Source organism: Monodon monoceros, unplaced genomic scaffold (genome assembly GCF_005190385.1).
Source record: "Monodon monoceros isolate NGI ecotype Baffin Bay Population unplaced genomic scaffold, NGI_Narwhal_1 Super_Scaffold_18, whole genome shotgun sequence".
NCBI classification, from domain to species: domain Eukaryota; kingdom Metazoa; phylum Chordata; class Mammalia; order Artiodactyla; family Monodontidae; genus Monodon; species Monodon monoceros.
In genome coordinates, this window is record NW_021703774.1 from 55,656,860 (window position 1) to 55,675,138 (window position 18,279).

The 18,279-nt window shown below is 38.9% G+C and overlaps 1 protein-coding gene across 9 annotated transcripts in view; it reads right to left on the bottom strand.

Annotated features, from left to right (window-relative positions):
* DNM3 (dynamin 3) overlaps window positions 1-18,279 on the bottom strand; it is a 569,209-nt gene that overhangs the window by 346,443 nt on the left and 204,487 nt on the right. For all 9 annotated transcript variants that reach the window (XM_029227250.1, XM_029227252.1, XM_029227251.1 and 6 more), the window contains exons 7-9: window positions 15,125-15,267; window positions 3,664-3,799; window positions 1,087-1,154 (exon numbers count right to left, since the gene is read on the bottom strand). In XM_029227250.1, coding sequence (XP_029083083.1) covers window positions 1,087-1,154; window positions 3,664-3,799; window positions 15,125-15,267 — 347 coding nt within the window. The remainder of the gene's footprint in view (window positions 1-1,086; window positions 1,155-3,663; window positions 3,800-15,124; window positions 15,268-18,279) is intronic.

Consider the following 18,279-nt stretch of genomic DNA (forward strand, 5'->3'; position numbering starts at 1 on the left):
ACACTCAGGGTCAAGTTTTGCTCTCTCAGCCTCTGTTCCCAAAATAGTCTAAAGTTGGCCCTATTGCAAAAGCTGAGATACAACTGGCCAATGGACTGGGGATCCCTCCTTCATGTAAGATGATCATGAAGTAGGTAACCTGTTTTCTTACCTTGAATTCAGGACGCCTCAATTTAACATATGCTCCATTACATTGTATTTAGCCCTCTATACATGAACTCAAGAAATGTGTGTTTTAAATCCATTTATTTTTTTATCAATTATTTTTATCAATTCATTTATTTTTTATCATTTATTTCTGTAATGAAAGTAAATGAAAATAATCCCACTTCATACAAGGGTGAATTCAGGTACAAGTTCTCCTCCCAGCCTCATGTCCCTCCGCTCTCCTGTCTACATTCCTAACTCCAGTCCAAATGTATGGCTTCCTGCTCCACGAATACGTGCTGCCTTTTGCCACCTCCATGCCTTTGCTCACATTACTCCCTCCACTTTAAGCCCCCTCTTTTCTCCTCCAGCCTCAACAATCTCCCTCCTCTCACACCTCATTGCATTGCCACCTACCCCATACATACACAAACGGACACACACACACACACACACACACAAGCACATGTATCCACACAGACACCTTTGCTTGCTGAAATCATTCTTGTTCTCAAAACAGGCAAGGTGTGACTCTAAAGCAACCACCTTCATTAATCTTTCCCAATCTTGCCCCATAAATCCAGCCAAAATTAATCTATTTGGTCTCTGTGTAAGTAATGATCACTTATGAGCAAGTCTGGCCTCTGTCCCTGAAATACAGAGCCCTGAAGAACAAGGTCTTGTTCATCAGTAAATCCCTGATTGTTCAGAGCACAGTGCTGTGAGGGCAGAAAGGGTTTTTGTTTTTTTAATTGTAAACAGACAGTATGCCAATACTAGAAATTACCATTGAATCCAAACGAGGATTTCCTATTTCTTACTCCCACCTCTATATTCTACTCTGCTCAGATGATGAAAAGGCTACTTCACTAGCCATTCATGAACATTAACTTTTTTTAGTAGCTTGAACTGAAGACAAGGAAAATGTGAAGCACTTGCCTGATACCATGTATGTTTTTGATTGCATAGCTTATTTCTCTTCGCAGTTCTTTCTCATTGAACTCCATCTGCAGATGCAAAATGAGCCACAGTTATGACACTTAATTCCTTTGAATAATAATATCATTGAATATTAAAAAATGAGAATAACTTGACTCCATTATTAATAAAGACTCATGTCTTTCCTAACCTAAACCCAGATGGTCAAAACATCTGTTTATATAAAGTTCAAGGCAACACACACAGAACATTAGGGATTTCTGGGAGTTTTAGTGTAGCAGATTTTAACTCTATTATAGATAAGGAGTGCTGTGCATAAAGGATGACTTCTGGACATAAATCTGGCTATTCATTTGAATATATAATTCTTCATTCTTTTGCTGAATATAGTAAATGTATTCATATATGAATGCATAAATAAGAGTGTCACCTGATGTACAATAGCAGTCCAGCTGTGCTGAGATTAACAATGGCTGTCTTTTCTCTCTGGCCATTTTAACCACCTGAGTTCAAAGCCTCTTTAAAAGAGGAAATTAATAATATTTTGCCAATCCAACACAGGATAGAATACTGTATAAAAATTTCCCATAAGTTCTAGGTATCTTAAATTTATTTGGAAGTAGGATCAAAGTGTCATAGAGCTTAGACCTGGAAGGGACATCAAGAAAACATTTGATTCAGCCCCTAACTTTTGAGATTTGGCCTCTCCAGCCTCATTATCTGTCCATTTCCCCCCTCACACTTTATGCCATAGAGCAATGAACTGCTTTAGTTCCACAGCTCAGCCTTTACCATTCCACCCTTTCTGTCTGGAACAACCTCTCCCTCGACTAATCCCACCTCTTCCTGCTTAACTACCTGCTCATCCTTCTTAAGTCAGCTCAGAAGCCAGCCTCCTTTACACAGTCGGGCTGGGATTCATGTCTGTGGGCCTTGTTTCCATAGCACCCTGTGGTGAAGTTTGTCACTTTACCTAGCACATTTTAATGAAACTGTCTATTTACCCATCTGCCTCCCACATCAAGAAATAAGCACCCGCCTCTGTATGTGAGGCAAGTAACATAGTCCCTAAAACTACCTAGCTGCCTATTGGGCATTTCAAACTGAACATAACCAAAACAAAACTCTTGATTCATACTTCCACACTGAACTTTTCCTCAGTTCCCCTCATCTGATGGGCACTAACACTTGCTCAATTGTGCCAGCCAAAACCTTGGGAGTCATCTTGAATCTTCTCTTTTTTGCATCTCCCATATCAATCCAACCCCCATTGACTCTACCTCCAAAATCACAAATCCATCCACTTCTCTCAAGCCTCTCTTCTGAGGCATTTTTACTATAAAGCTAAAGAAGTTTAAGTTTCAGGACTTCTCCCTTGCATAAGCTCCTTCCAAGATGCGTGTCTGTGTTTATAGTTTTGTATTCTTCTCCTTCAAGGGGTTCCCCAAAATTGCATAGGCTTCAGGCCCCACAGAAAATGGATCCACCCCTGCTCTGGCCCTACTGTTTAACTCACCTTGTCTCCCTCAGTCCACTCTTGCCCCTTAACAATCCAACCCACACAGTGTTCTTTTAAAATCACCAGCCAAATCCTTAAAACTCTCCCCTAACTTTCCATTGTTAAATGTAAACACTTCACAGCAACACAGAAAGCCCTGTGTAAACTGGGCACTTCCTTCCTCTGAATTCATTTTCTTCCCCCCCACCCATTCATCAGCTCTACCCCAGCCTCAGCTGTTCCTCACCTGCTGTACAGGTGCTTGTTCTAGGGCTTTGTCCTTGGCTTCCTGCCTTGAACAACCTTCTTCTTCCAGATTCTTACAGGTGGCCTCTTCATGCCATTCAGGTCATGCTTTAAAGGCCCCATAGTCAGAGAGACCTTGTCTGAATATTCCATCAAAACTGGCTTAGCCAATGGGGAACTACGGATAATTGTTTCCTGGTAGTGCCTGAGTTATCTACCAAGTTTTATCATTTGTATTTTTCACAAAATGTTAATTCCAATGTGCTTACACTTATATTCTACTTTTTTAATTATGTTCTTATGTGAACAGTTTCTGATTATTAGTCTTTAATTTTTTCATCTTATATAATCCAATAAATTGATATTCCATAAAAAAATTTTAAATAAATGTTAGCTCTTATGCTTGACCAAAAAAAAAGTGGCTTATGCAACTCCCCTTTCTCTCATATTATGTTACATAATAATACTTGATACTTTTTTCCTTTTTTATTTGTTAATTTTCTGTCTTTTCCCACCAGACAGTATCTCTGTCTTGATCCCTGGCATGTAGACCACTGGTACACAGTCGGTACTCAAGAAATATTTTTAAATTAACTAGACAACAAATAAACCAATTAGTCATTGTTGAATTATTGAAATATCATTAGATCCCATTAAATAAAATCAGAACCATCAGTAAGAAAATAACTTCTCTCCTAAATCTCATTACCTGAGTATGGAGCCTTTGTTTAAAGAAAACCACTTACCACTCATATAACATTTGATGAAAAGTTATGTAGAACAGAATACAGAAATGAAATGAAACAAAAGGAAAAATAACGTTTGGTACAAACCTTTACTATCTCAAAAGGGAAACGTTCATGGAAAATACGATTGATTTTAGCACCCCCTGAGAGCTCCAGGGTATCTACTTGATCCCCTGACCCTTCAATTCTCTTCTCAAAGTCCACAGCGAATTGCTGAACCATCCTATAATTGTGAAAGAGAAATAAATTCAAGTTAAAGTTACAAGGTTTCGCATTTTTCATTTTAATTTGCTATGGTTAGCAATTCTTTTCCTGGTGTTCTTAGCGGCACCTACTGGCAGAATTAACATTGCACTCTATTCATTACTCAAAATGTAACTATATGAAATACACGTTACTAAGATTTATTTCAGACATTTAATTTAAAATATATATTTTAAAAGTAAGTAACCAAGATGGCGGAGTAGAAGGATGTGCTCTCACTCCCTCTTGCGAGAACACCAGAATCACAACTAGCTGCTGGGCAATCATCGACAGGAAGACACTGGAACTCAGCTGAAAACATACCCCACCATCCAAAGACAAGGAAAAGCCACAAGGAGACGGTAGGAGGGGCGCAATCACAGTAAAATCAAATCCCATAACGGCTGGGTGGGTGACTCACACACTGGAGAACACTTATACCACAGAAGTCCACCCACTGGAGTGAAGGTTCTGAGCCCCACGGCAGGCTTCCCAACCTGGGGGTCTGGCAACAGGAGGAGGAATTCCTAGAGAATCAGACTTTGAAGCCTAGTGGGAATTGATTGCAGGACTTTGACAGGACCGGGGGAAACAGAGACTCCACTCTTGGAGGGCAAACACAAAGTACTGTGCGCATCGGGGCCCAGGGGAAGGAGCACTGACCCCAGGGGAGACTGAACCAGACCTACCTGCTAATGTTGGAGGGGTCTCCTGCAGCGGTGGGGGGTGGCTGTCTCTCACTGTGGGGACAAGGACATTGGCAGCAGAAGTTCTCGGAAGGACTCCTTGGTGTGAGCCCTCCCAGAGTCTGTCATTAGCCCCACCAAAGAGCCCAGGTAGGCTCCAGTGTTGGGTTGCCTCAGGCCAAACAACTAACAGGGAGGAAACCCAGCCCCACCCATCAGCAGACAAGTGGATTAAAGTTTTACTGAGCTCTGCCCACCAGAGCAACAGCCAGCTCTACCCACCACCAGTCCCTCCCATCAAGTCTCTTAGATAGCCTCATCCACCAGAGGGCAGAGAGGAGAAGCAAGAACTACAGTCCTGCAGCCTGTGGAACAAAAACCACATTCACAGAAAGATAGACAAGATGAAAAGGCAGAGGGCTATGTACCAGAGGAAGGAACAAGATAAAACCACAGAAAAACAACTAAATGAAGTGGAGATAGGCAACCCTCCATAAAAAGAATTCAGAATAATGATAGTGAAGATGATCCAGGACCTTGGAGAAAGAATGGAGGCAAAGATAGAGAAGATGCAAGAAATGTTTAACAAAGACCTAGAAGAATGAAAGAACAAACAAAAAGAGATGAACAATACAATAACTGAAATGAAAAATACACTAGAAGGAATCAATAGAGACTAACTGAGGCAGAAGAATGGATAAGTGACCTGGAAGACAGAATGGTGGAACTCACTGCTGTGAAACAGAACAAAGAAAAAAGGATGAAAAGAAATGAAGACAGCCTAAGAGACTTCTGGGACAACATTAAACGCAACAACATTCACATTATAGGGGTCCCAGAAGGAGAACAGAGAGAGGAAGGACCCAAGAAAATATGTGAAGAGATTATAGTCAAAAACTTCCCTAACATGGGAAAGGAAATAGCCACCCAAGTCCAGGAAGTGCAGCAAGTCCCATACAGGATAAACCAAAGGAGAAACACACCAAGAGACATAGTAATCAAATTGACAAAAATTAAAGACAAGAAAAATTATTGAAAGCAGCAAGGGAAAAACGACAAATAACATATAAGGGAACTCCCGTAAGGTTAACAGCTGATTTCTCAGCAGAAACTCTACAAGCCAGAAGGGAGTGGCATGATATACTTAAAGTGATGAAAAGGAAGAACCTACAACCAAGGTTACTCTACCCGGCAAGGATCTCACTCAGATTCGATGGGGAAATCAAAAGCTTTACAGACAAGCAAAGGCTAAGAGAATTCAGCACCACCAAACCGGCTTTACAACAAATGCTAATGGAACTTCTGTAAGTGGGAAATATAAGAGAAGAAAAGGATCTACAAAAACAAACCAAAACAATTAAGAAAATGGTCATAGGAACATACATATGGATAATTACCTTAAACGTGAATGGATTAAATGCTCCAACGAAAACACACAGGCTTGCTGAATGGATACAAAAACAAGATCCATATATATGCTGTCTACAAGAGACCCACTTCAGACCTAGGGACACATACAGACTTTAAGTGAAGGGATGGAAAAAGATATTCTATGCAAATGGAAATCAAAAGAAAGCTGGAGTAGCTATACTCATATCAGATAACATAGACTTTAAAATAAAGAATGTTACAAGAGACAAGGAAGGACACTACATAATGATCAAGGGATCAATCCAAGAAGAAGATATAACAATTATAAATATATATGCCCCCAACATAGGAACACCTCAATACATAAGGCAACTGCTAACAGCTATAAAAGAGGAAATCGACACTAACACAATAGTAGTGGGGGACTTTAACACCTCACTTACACCAATGGACAGATCATCCAGACATAAAATTAATAAGGAAACACAAGATTTAAATGACAAAATAGATCAGATAGATTCATTTGTATTTATAGGACATTCCATCCAAGAACAGCAGATTACACTTTCTTCTCAAGTGCGCACGGGACATTCTCCAGGATAGATCATGTCTTAGGTCACAAATCAATCCTCAGTAAATTTAAGAAAACTGAAATCATATCAAGCATCTTTTCTGACCACAACACTATGAGATTAGAAATGAATTACAGGGAAAAAAAAGTAAAAAACACAAGCACATGGAGGCTAAAGAATACATTACTAAATAACCAAGAGATCACTGAAGAAATCAAAGAGGAAATCAAAAACTACCTAGAGACAAATGACAATGAAAACACGACGATCCAAAACCTATGGGATGCAGCAAAAGCAGTTCTAAGAGGGAAGTTTATAGCTATACAAGCCTACCTCAAGAAACAAGAAAAATCTCAAGTAAACAATCTAAACTTACACCTAAAGGAACTACAGAAAGAAGAAAAAACAAAACCTAAAGTTAGCAGAAGGAATCAAATCATAAACATCAGAGCAGAAATACATGAAATAGAAATAAAGAAAAAAATAGCAAAGATCAATAAAACTAAAAGCTGGTTCTTTGAGAAGATAGACAAAATTGAGAAACCATTAACCAGACTCATCAAGAAAAAGAGGGAGAGTACTCAGATCAATAAAATTAGAAATGAAAAAGGAGAAGTTACAACAGACACCACAGAAATACAAAGCATCCTAAGAGACTACTACAAGCAACTCTATGCCAATAAAATGGACAACCTGGAAGAAATGGACAAATTCTTAGAAAGGTATAACCTTCCAAGACTGAACCAGGAAGAAACAGAAAATATGAACAGACCAATCACAAGTAATGAAATTGAAACTGTGATTAAAAATCTTCCAACAGACAGAAGTCCAGGACCAGATGGCTTCACAGGTAAATTCTATCAAACATTTCGAGAAGAGCTAACACCCATGCTTCTCAATCTCTTCCAAAATACAGTAGAGGAAGGAACACTCCCAAACTCATTCTCTGAGGCCACCATCACCCTGACACCAAAACCAGACAAAGATACTACAAAAAAAGAAAATTACAGACCAATATCACTAATGAATATAGACGCAAAAATCCTCAACAAGGGCTTCCCTGGTGGTGCAGTGGTTGAGAGTCCGCCTGGCGATGCAGGGGACACAGGTTCGTGCCCCGGTCCGGGAGGATCCCACATGCCGCAGAGTGGCTATGCCCATGAGCCATGGCCACTGAGCCTGCGCGTCCAGAGCCTGTGCTCCACAATGGGTGAGGCTTCAACAGTGAGAGGCCCCCGTACCGCAAAAAAAAAAAATCCTCAACAAAATACTAGCAAACAGAATACAACAACACTTGGAAAGGATCATACATCATGTTCAAGTGGTATTTATCCCAGGAATACAATGATTCTTCAATATACGCAAATCAATCAATGTGATACACCATATTAACAAATAGAAGAATAAAAACCATATGATCATCTCAATAGATGCAGAAAAAGCTTTTGACGAAATTCAACACCCATTTCTGATAAAAACTCTCCAGAAAGTGGGCATAGAGGGAACCTACCTCAATATAATAAAGGCCACATATGACAAACCCACAGCAAACATCATTCTCAGTGGTGAAAAATGAAAGCATTTCTTCTAAGATCAGGAACGAGACAAGGATGTCCACTCTCACCACCATTATTCAACATAGTTTTGGAAGTCCTAGCCATGGCAACCAGAGAAGAAAAAGAAATAAAAGGAATACAAATTGGAAAAGAAAAAGTAAAACTCTCACTGTTTGCAGATGACATGATACTATACATAGAGAATCCTAAAAATGCCACCAGAAAACTACTAGAGCTAATCAATGAATTTGGTAAAGTTGCAGGATACAAAATTAATGCACAGAAGTCTCTTGCATTCCTATACACTAATGAAAAATCTGAAAGAGAAATTATGGAAACACTCCCATTTACCATTGCAACAAAAAGAATAAAATACTTAGGAATAAACCTACTTGGGGAGACAAAAGACCTGTATGCAGAAAACTATAAGACACTGCTGAAAGAAATTAAACATGATACCAACAGATGGAGAGATATACCATGTTCTTGGATTGGAAGAATCAATATTATGAAAATGACTATACTACCCAAAGCAATCTACAGATTCAATGAAATCCCTATCAAATTACCAATGGCAACTTTTACAGAACTAGAACAAATCCTCTCAAAATTTGTATGGAGACACAAAAGACCCCAAATAGCACAAGCAGTCTTGAGGGGAAAAAACAGAGCTGGAGGAATCAGGCTCCCTGACTTCAAACTATACTACAAAGCTACAGTAATCAAGATAATATGGTACTGGCACAAAAACAGAAATATAGATCAATGGAACAGGATAGAAAGCCCAGAGATATACCCATGCACCTATGGTCAACTAATCTATGACAAAGGAGGCAAAGATATACAATGCAGAAAAGACAGTCTCTTCAATAAGTGGTGCTGGGAAAACTGGACAGCTACATATAAAAGAATGAAATTAGAACACTCCCTAACACCATACACAAAAATAAACTCAAAATTGATTAGAGACCTAAATGTAAGTCCAGACACTATAAAATTGTTTGAGGAAAACATAGGAAGAACACTCTTTGACGTAAATCATAGCAAGATCTTTTTTGATCCACCTCTTAGAGTAATGGAAATAAAAACAAAAATAAACAAATGGGACCTAATGAAACTTCAGTGCTTTTGCACAGCAAAGGAAGCCATAAACAAGACGAAAAGACAACCCTCAGAATGGGAGAAAATATTCGCAAATGAATCAACAGACATAGGATTAATCTCCAAAATATATAAACAGCTCATGCAGCTCAATATTAAAAAAAAAAATCCCAATCCAAAATTGGGCAGAAGACCTAAATAGACATTTCTCCAAAGAAGACATACAGATGGCCAAGAGGCACATGAAAAGCTGCTCAACATCACTAATTATTAGAGAAATGCAAATCAAAACTACAATGAGGTATCACCTCACACCAGTTAGGATTGGCATCATCAGAAAATCTACAAACAACAAATGCTGGAGAGGGTGTGGAGAAAAGGGAACCCTCTTGCACTGTTGGTGGGAATGTAAATTGATACAGCCACTATGGAGAACAGTATGGAGGTTCCTTAAAAATCTAAAAATAGGATTACCATATGACCCAGCAATCCCACTACTGGGCATATACCCAGAGAAAACCATAATTCAAAAAGACACATGCACCCCAATGTTCATTACAGCACTATTTACAATAGCCAGGTCATGGAAGCAACCTAAATGCCCATTGACAGATGAATGGATAAGGAAGTTGTGGTACATATATACAGTGGAGTATTACTCAAGACATAAAAAGGAAGAAAACTTAGTCATTTGTTGAGAGGTGGATGGATCTAGAGACTGTCATACAGAGTGAAGTAAGTCAGAAAGAGAAAAACAAATATTATATATTAATGCATGTATGTGGAACCTAGCAAAATGGTACAGATGAACCAGTTTGCAGGGTAGAAGTTGAGACACAGATGTAGAGAACAAATGTATGGACACCAAGGGGGGAAAACCGCAGTGGGGTGGGGATGGTGGTGTGCTGAATTGGGCGATTGGGATTGACACGTACACACTGATGTGTATAAAATTGATGACTAATAAGAACCTGCAGTATAAACAAACAAAACAAACAAACAAACAGAACAACTAATACTAAACTTTATTTGGCTTATTTGTATGGAAATATGTTAATATAAATGTTTCAGACATTACATGAAATTTCTAAAACAACAACAAACAACAACAAAAAACCCTCTAGGACCCACCCACCTCTGTTACTTTTTTCATTAAGGTCTCTTGATTCCAGGTTTGAACTAAACTCCTTTTAAAAAAAATTATTCTATTGAAGTATAGTTGAGTTACAATGTTGTGTTAATTTCTGCTGTACAGCAAAGTGATTCAGTTATACATATATACACATTCTTTTTCATATTCTTTTCTATTATGGTTTATCACAAGATATTTAATATAGTTTCCTGTGCCAACTACACTCTTTAGAGCTCATCAAACAGTACCACAATTGTCTAGCGCCTGTCTCTGGTCCCCTCCTCTTAATTTCCCTGTCTGAGCATAGATCCGGAAGAGACCTTCCTCTTTCTTCCCCATCTTTCTGCTTTCCCCATCCTAAGTCCCCACATGCTCAGGTGCAGGCACCTGGCCCATGACATTGCCCTTTCCCTTTCTCTCCACCAAAAACTCCTGGGGTTTCTTGGCTCTGATTCTACACTGCAGTGACTCACTCTCCTTTTCTTTTTAAAGTTCAGTTTCCTTATCATGGCTTTGAGTTCCCTTCTCCCTTTTAGGTCCTGAACTGCCTCCCCAGCTTCATCTCCCACCCCTCCAGTCTACACTACATCTGCTCCACCCTTCCATCCACCTAACTGTTCCCAGGCATTCTCCACTCATGCATTTTTCCTTGTCTTTGCTCTGGCTGTCCTCTGCCTTCAGTGTCCTTTTTACCATCCTTTACCCATGGAAATTCTACTTCTTCTTACAGCTTTGCTGAGTTCTAATAGCCCTTCCTCTGTAAAGCTTTCCCTGCTTCCCCAGTTAGAACAAATCAGAACTGACTGCAGTTCCCCACTCTGCTTTCATTTTCCAGTGCTACCTGCTCAGGATATCTTTCTTCATGAAAAAGTTATCATATTATGTAGGTAAGGACTGGATTCTCAGCAAGGTAACACATTGGAAAACAATTGCTAAATTATTTGATCTAAGGTGTTAATTAGCTGATAAATTTAACTTACAAATATAGGAGGCAGGTAATTACAGTAGACAGACTATATCATTGAGAGTCATGAGACCTGGATTGAATCTCAGCTCTGATTCCTCCCTTTATCCCTCCCTACCTCCCTTTCTTCCTTCCCAAAATGAGGTTGGCAAAGTAAACATCAGCCAGGTAATGCAGGGCCTTGCAGCCCATGCTAACTGTAAACAGAAATCATTAAAAGATCCTAAGGAGAGGATTGAGAAGATCAGGTTTCTGCTTTGGGGGGATTTTTGGTTTGTTTGTTTGTTTTTGTAAAATATACATAACATTTACCATTTTGATTATTTGTAGGTGTATATTTCAGTGGCATTAAGTACATTCACATTGTTGTGAAACTATCACCACCATCCATCTCCAGAACTTTTTCACCTTCCTAAAGTGAGATTCGGTATCTATTAAAAAATAACTCCGGGCTTCCCTGGTGGCGCAATGGTTGAGAGTCCGCCTGCCGATGCAGGGGACACAGGTTCGTGCCCCGGTCCGGGAAGATCCCACATGCCGCGGAGCAGCTGGGCCCGTGAGCCATGGCTGCTGATCCTGTGCGTCCGGAGCCTGTGCTCCCCAACGGGAGAGGCCACAGCAGTGAGAGGCTCGCGTACAGCAAAAAAAAATAAAATAAAATAACTCCCCATTCTCCTCTCCCCCTACCCCTGGCAACCACCATTCTACTTTCTGTTTCTATGAATTTGACTCTTCTAGGTACCTCATATGAATGGAATCATACAGTATTTGTCCTTTTGTGTCTGGTTTATTTCACTCAGCATAATATCTTTAAGGTTCATCACGTTGTAGCATGTGTCAGAATTTCCTTCATTTTTAGGGCTGAAGCATACTCCATTGAATGTATATACAAAAAAACCCCTCATGTTTTGTTTATCCATTCATACATCAGTGAACATTTGTGTCGTTTCCATCTTTGGCTATTGTGAATAATGCTCCTATGAATGTACAAATACCTGTTCAAGCCTTTGCTTTCAATTCTTTTGAATACATACCCCCAAGTAGAAAATAATAATAATTTTTAAATAATAATAAAATATATATTTTAAATATCTGTGTATTAAATGCATTCACCCATTTAGCTGCAACCATAAAATGGTATTTTAAAATACTTAAATTAAGAATTAAAGTTAAGCAATAAAACCTTATATATAATAGTCAAATGAGCCACAACTCCTGTGACATTACAATCACCTAGTGTTCCAACTGCTCCAGCTGAGCCCCCTCATACTTCATGAGCTACTCTCTTCCCTGGGCCCAGCATCACAGACCTCATTCTGCCAGAACAATATAAATTTCTGACTCCCCATCCATGCCCCTCTACAACTAGGTCTAGCCTTGTTTTCCAATTACTCCTTAGAATTTAATAAAATTAAAACTCCTTACCCCATCACCTAAGATTCTCTGTGGTCTGGCCCTGGATGCCCCATCTCTTACTTCTCATCCCCACTCACCTTCCAAGCCAACCATGAAGAAGCTATTTGCAGTTCCCCACATGTACCAAATCTCTGTGCTTTTACACTTGTTTTCCTTTCTGATCTGCCCTGTGCTTCTTTGTCTGGCTAATTTTTATCTGTCCTTCAAGACTCAGTTCAAGCATTAGTTTTTACAGGAAACTTTTCATGATCCACAGCCCTATTCCCCACCACCACTCATTGCCACCCAGATGAAGGGCCCCTCCTTGGCTTTCTCAGAATATTTTCAGCATAGCACTTAGCAGAGTACATCACCATCGTGCATCTATCAGTCTCTCTCCAAAGGGCAAGGACCATGCATTTTATTTATTTCCCCCTGCCTGGCATACGAGTGGTACTCCATAAGCTCAATGAAGGAATGAATTACCTCGAGGTAGTTGGTAAAAAAACAAAGAAATATATTATAGAGAAAAAATGACTACTTGAATTTGTGATTAGTAGGTTTAGAAACTCTAATTTTGACATACTGGTACACTTTCAAATTCAGAATCTGTTAGATTGGGAAAAAAATTCAAACCACCTAAAACCTGAACCTTTTATTCTCTTTCATCAAAATCATGGATGAATTATATTTAGGCCAGAAAACTTAGAATATAATTAGATGTAGCTATGTTCATGCATATGCTAATATTAATCTAACTTTAAACACCTGGAAAGGTATGAAACATTGGGAAACTTTAGAAAATTCACCTCCATTCCCCATATCCTACAACCCAGCCACCTGGCCCACTAGAACAAGCTGTACCGAAGTTCACACTATTCTCTTGACGTCCTTCTTCCACCTGACAAACTCCTCCCATACTTCGGGGTCTCATTCAAGTATCTTTTTCTCTGTGAATGCACACCCTTCCTCGCATGTAAGTGCTCTTTACCTGGGTTCCCTTAACATTTTATTCTTACCAGAAATGTAGCATTTATCAAATTTTAACACAGTTGTTTATATGTCTGTTTCCACTGCTCTACTGTGGCCACTTTTTGAGGGTTAAAATCTTATTCATTGTTGAATTCCCAGTAGTTAGCACAGAGCCAGCCATCAAATAGGATACACAGAGATGAGAGCAAGGCAAGAAGGAAGTAATGAAGAAAGGGGGTGAGGGAGGAAGGCAGGAAGGAAGAAAAGAAGGAAAAACAGAAAGAAGGAGTTGAATCAGCTCCCTAACAAGGGAAGAAACCAGCTGTGGAAAAGTGTAATCTGAGTCCAACAGAATTACAGAGGCAAGACCCAGTCTTTGCAAAGAGAATAGTTTCAGTTGTGTGTTAGGATGATGACCTAGTGCCTAAACAGAAATAGCTTTCCTTTCTCTGTAACTTAGGGAGTTTTTTATAGGAGCTTAACCAAAGCCAAGAATAAAAAGAAAAGATAAACTAGGAAAGAGATGAATCCAAGAATAAAATTCTTTCCTCCGTATGATCTTATTATTTTTTTAAATGGAGGAATATAAGATAATGCATTTAATATGTTACTTAATTTGAACATTTAGAAATTTCCCCACAAATAAAAGGAATTATGTTGTGCATTTTAAATGCCAGATTAAGGGTATTTTGATTACAGGATTGCAGAGGGAGAAAGGGGCCATAAGAAGTGGCAAGCATCATCTTTAGAGATGGACTTCAGATGTCCTGGAATGTAAGCTGGTCAGTGGGGGTCTTTTGGTGGAGAGAGAGGCAATTTGCGGCACAGGGATAAAAAAAATAGATGAGGCTGAAAGGGGCTGAAAGAAGGAATGAGGATAAAAGACATAAGGGGCTGGCAATTCTCCAACAACTCTGCTATCCTAACCCAAGAACCCTCAGGGATAAATCTAATAATAACCCAAGGATAAGACGGGAAGATCATGAAGGAGTAAAAAGATACTTGGCAGTTTTCACATTTGTGTTTCTAAAGGGCTACATTAAAATCATTACCAAAAAGGAAAATAATTTAAATGTGTCCTTACTGTGTGTACTTTTTTTTTTATGAAATCCTTGGTTCTCATTGCATTGAAAAATACACAGAGATAGATGATATGAAATGACTGAAATAAAAATATAATAACTACAAGTGACAATAATAGAAACAGTTGCTTTTCTACAGGAACTTAGCCCACTTCTAAAGACTAAGGGCAAAAAAACCCTGCTGAGTTATCACTGTCGGTTTTGCTCATTGACTGAATCCAATTATAAAAACACAATATAAAATTGGGCATAGGATTGGGCATTGGTTAAATTTATAATAATAGAATTAATATCAACAATTATTCTTTTAGAAAACAAAGATTCAAGGCTCACTGTATGACATATACAAAGCCTCACTCATATACTTTACTTTTATGAAAAAACCTAGAAAACGGCATGACAAATAGACTAAGGAAAAAGAAAACTGAAGAGTTAGTTTAAAATGCTGAACAAGAGAAGGGAAAGGTAACTCACTGCAGCAATGCTTTGGTCTTCCTGGTGGGGTCTTCTGGCCTGAAGTTTTTATAGGCTTCTACTTCGTGTTCTATGGACAGCAACTGTCCCTGCAGTTTGTTCCTGAAGTTAGGTAGGGTGTCTCGAATGTGGTTGGTAAGTTGCTAAATAAAACAAAACAAAATCATACAACAGATTGAAGATCAACTCATAAGACAAAAATCGCCCTTCACTGTTTTCCAGGTCATTCAAAACCTTAAAAAGCCATACATACATGTGAGACTGACTGTGTAGACAGATAACTCCAACTCTCTCATCCACTGCCCTACGGCGAAGCTCAAAATTCCTTCAGCTAAAGTCACTTGCTCGGACATCTTTTTACGTCTGGGATACCCTGTTAAAAGGCAGCTAATGTTACTAATGAAGCTGCCTAATAACACCTTAACATGGATTGATTTGTCAAATCAGCTACCTTGTCGAAAGGAACCTTAAGTTAGAATGTGGTACAAATGAAGGAAATGGAGAGTTACAGGTGCTGCCTGAGTTCTCAGGACCAAATGGCTTACCACTGGTGGAGCTCAGAGGTACCTGTCAGCTGTTAAGTTCCTCTCCATTCCATAGCTCAGGCAGGTGTTTCCTCTCACCTTGCACACAAGCTTTCTTGTTGATATCTCTACCTAACCACCTTCTTGGCATTTCCACTGAAGTCATCTGCTGGCACCTCAAGCTCAGTCTGATAAAAAATTCTCCAAGAGATTTTCTAAGAGGGACACAATTCATTCAGAACAAAGGTGGGATATAAACCCAGACTGGTTAGCTCTCTGCCTGATGTTCTTTCTATTACAGTGTAATTAAGGAAAGTCTGAATTAAAAGGAAAAAAAAAAGAGCACCTTCTTGAACTGCTTAAGGAATAAACTCAGAATCAAGAGAAAGAATATCAACTTCATAGAAATGTAGGAAAAAGAATAATAAATTTAAAGTAAGGGGAATAAATAGACCCAGACTGACTGAAGAACCATTTTAAATCATTTTTATGTTCATCTGAGGTTACCTGGATATATCTATTCAATAAATCTATAGTTATTTAATTGTCAATAGTTCATACTATATTATACCCTTGTCCACAGTTATGACTTATCATGTTATTCCCCTGGCATGTGCTGCCATTATGGCTCTGAAGCAGAAAACAAAAGAATGGAGAAGACTGCATTCCCAGTAGCAATTCCACAAGACACAAACCCCCAAATCTAAGAGTAACCACGAGAAACTAGTAGCCACCTGACTGCCATGTGAGTGGTAAATAATCAAAATACTTGGTTTCTACCATTTGTTTCTCATATATCTCAATAGCAAAGCAATACTGTGGACCACTCCTAGCTTTCTAAAACACTTCTTTCCTTAGCTTTCGTGACCCCAGCTCCTGTCATTTTTCTCCTAACCGTTCTGAACACCTTCTCCATCTCTTTTGCAAAGTTGTTCTCCTCTGCCAGACCTGTAAATATTGATATTCCTCAAATGTGGGTCCTACACCTCTTCTTTGGTCACTGTCTGTTCTCTACTAAGGCAATCATTTCATCCATGGTTTCAATAAATATTCAAACACCTGTGGCTATGGACATGTTATCTAAAGACCAGACTTCTTATCTTTGGTGAGGGTATATGTATTAGACCACCTGCCTGACTTATCCTCTTGGAAGCATCAACCTCAGCATGTCTGAAATAAAGTACCTAATATTCCCTTCAATGTTCTCCATTTTGATGACTTCATAACAACCTGGGAACTTGGGAGTTATCCTTGACTTTACCTCTCCATCACCCACCAGAGCTAATCTACCACCAAGTTCTCAATTTTCCAAAACATTTCTCAAATCTGCTTTCTTTTCCCATCTCCACTGGCCCTAACCGAGACCAAACTACCATCATTTCTCACTTTGACTCCTAAGTGGTCCTCTCATCTCTACTCTTGGACTTCCTGTCTGCAACCACCATAATCCTTTTTAACCCACAGATATGACTGTGTTATTCCCCTTCTCAGATTCCTTAAACAACTGACTTCCCACTGCTCTTAGGATAAGAGCCAAAATCCTTAACTTGGCCTACAAACACTGTAGGACCCAGCCACTGCCTGCATCTCCAAATTCACCTCTTACAACTCATTCCCTCATTCTCTGCCCTCCAGCCACAATAATATTCCTTTCAATTCCTCAAAAATGTCCAGTTCTCTTCCAGTTTTTGCCATAGTAACTGGCTCACGGTCAGAGGTGTTGGTGCACATTAAATCAGCAATAAAATTATCTTAACTTCAAACACAGTATGAAGGTCCTTGAAGCAATACAGAAACGGATTATCTAGGAAATGAAAGATCTTCAGTATAATATTTATTCAATTTTCAGTCAACCAGAATCAGTTATGCCATAATTTAGGGGTCACCTGTAGCAACCAAATGATCAATCATATCCATCCAGTATTCACAACTTAATTTATTTCTAACTTTATCTTTCTAATCATCTTAGTGATATTTCTCTAAGACTTTTTTTCTTAGACCAATATAGGCATGAAACCAGTAATCAAAAAAGATTTTTACCAGAGCTAAATATATTGATAGACTATCATGGTTCATGCATGACAAACCAGTGTTCCTTCTCTAAACCATGTTCATAATTTTTAAATGACACAACTATCACTGCTTCATGGCTTCCAAATACTCATCTACCCTTAATTTAAAAGTACAAATTTCATATTAAAATAGAAGTACTATGTCGCTTAAAATAGAAGTACACCAATGCTTTTTATTTTTTAAAACTTCTTCAACTGTTTTGCCTAAATGGTTCAGATATAACGTAACAAGCAGCCTATTACTGTGTTAGCCTTTACTGACACCTTCTAGGAGGGAACATCAGAACTTTCGATAATTACTTGACTGATTTAAGTTCATAGATAAAAGTTACAGAGTGCTTTTATTTTCTTAAACTTAATTAGAGTATAATTGCTTTACAATGGTGTGTTAGTTTCTACTTTATAACAAAGTGAATCAGTTATACATATACATATGTCCCCATATCTCTTCCCCCCTATGTCTCCATCCCTCCCACCCTCCCTATCCCACCCCTCTAGGTGGTCACAAAGCACCGAGCTGATCTCCCTGTGCTATGCAGCTGCTTCCCACTAGCTATCT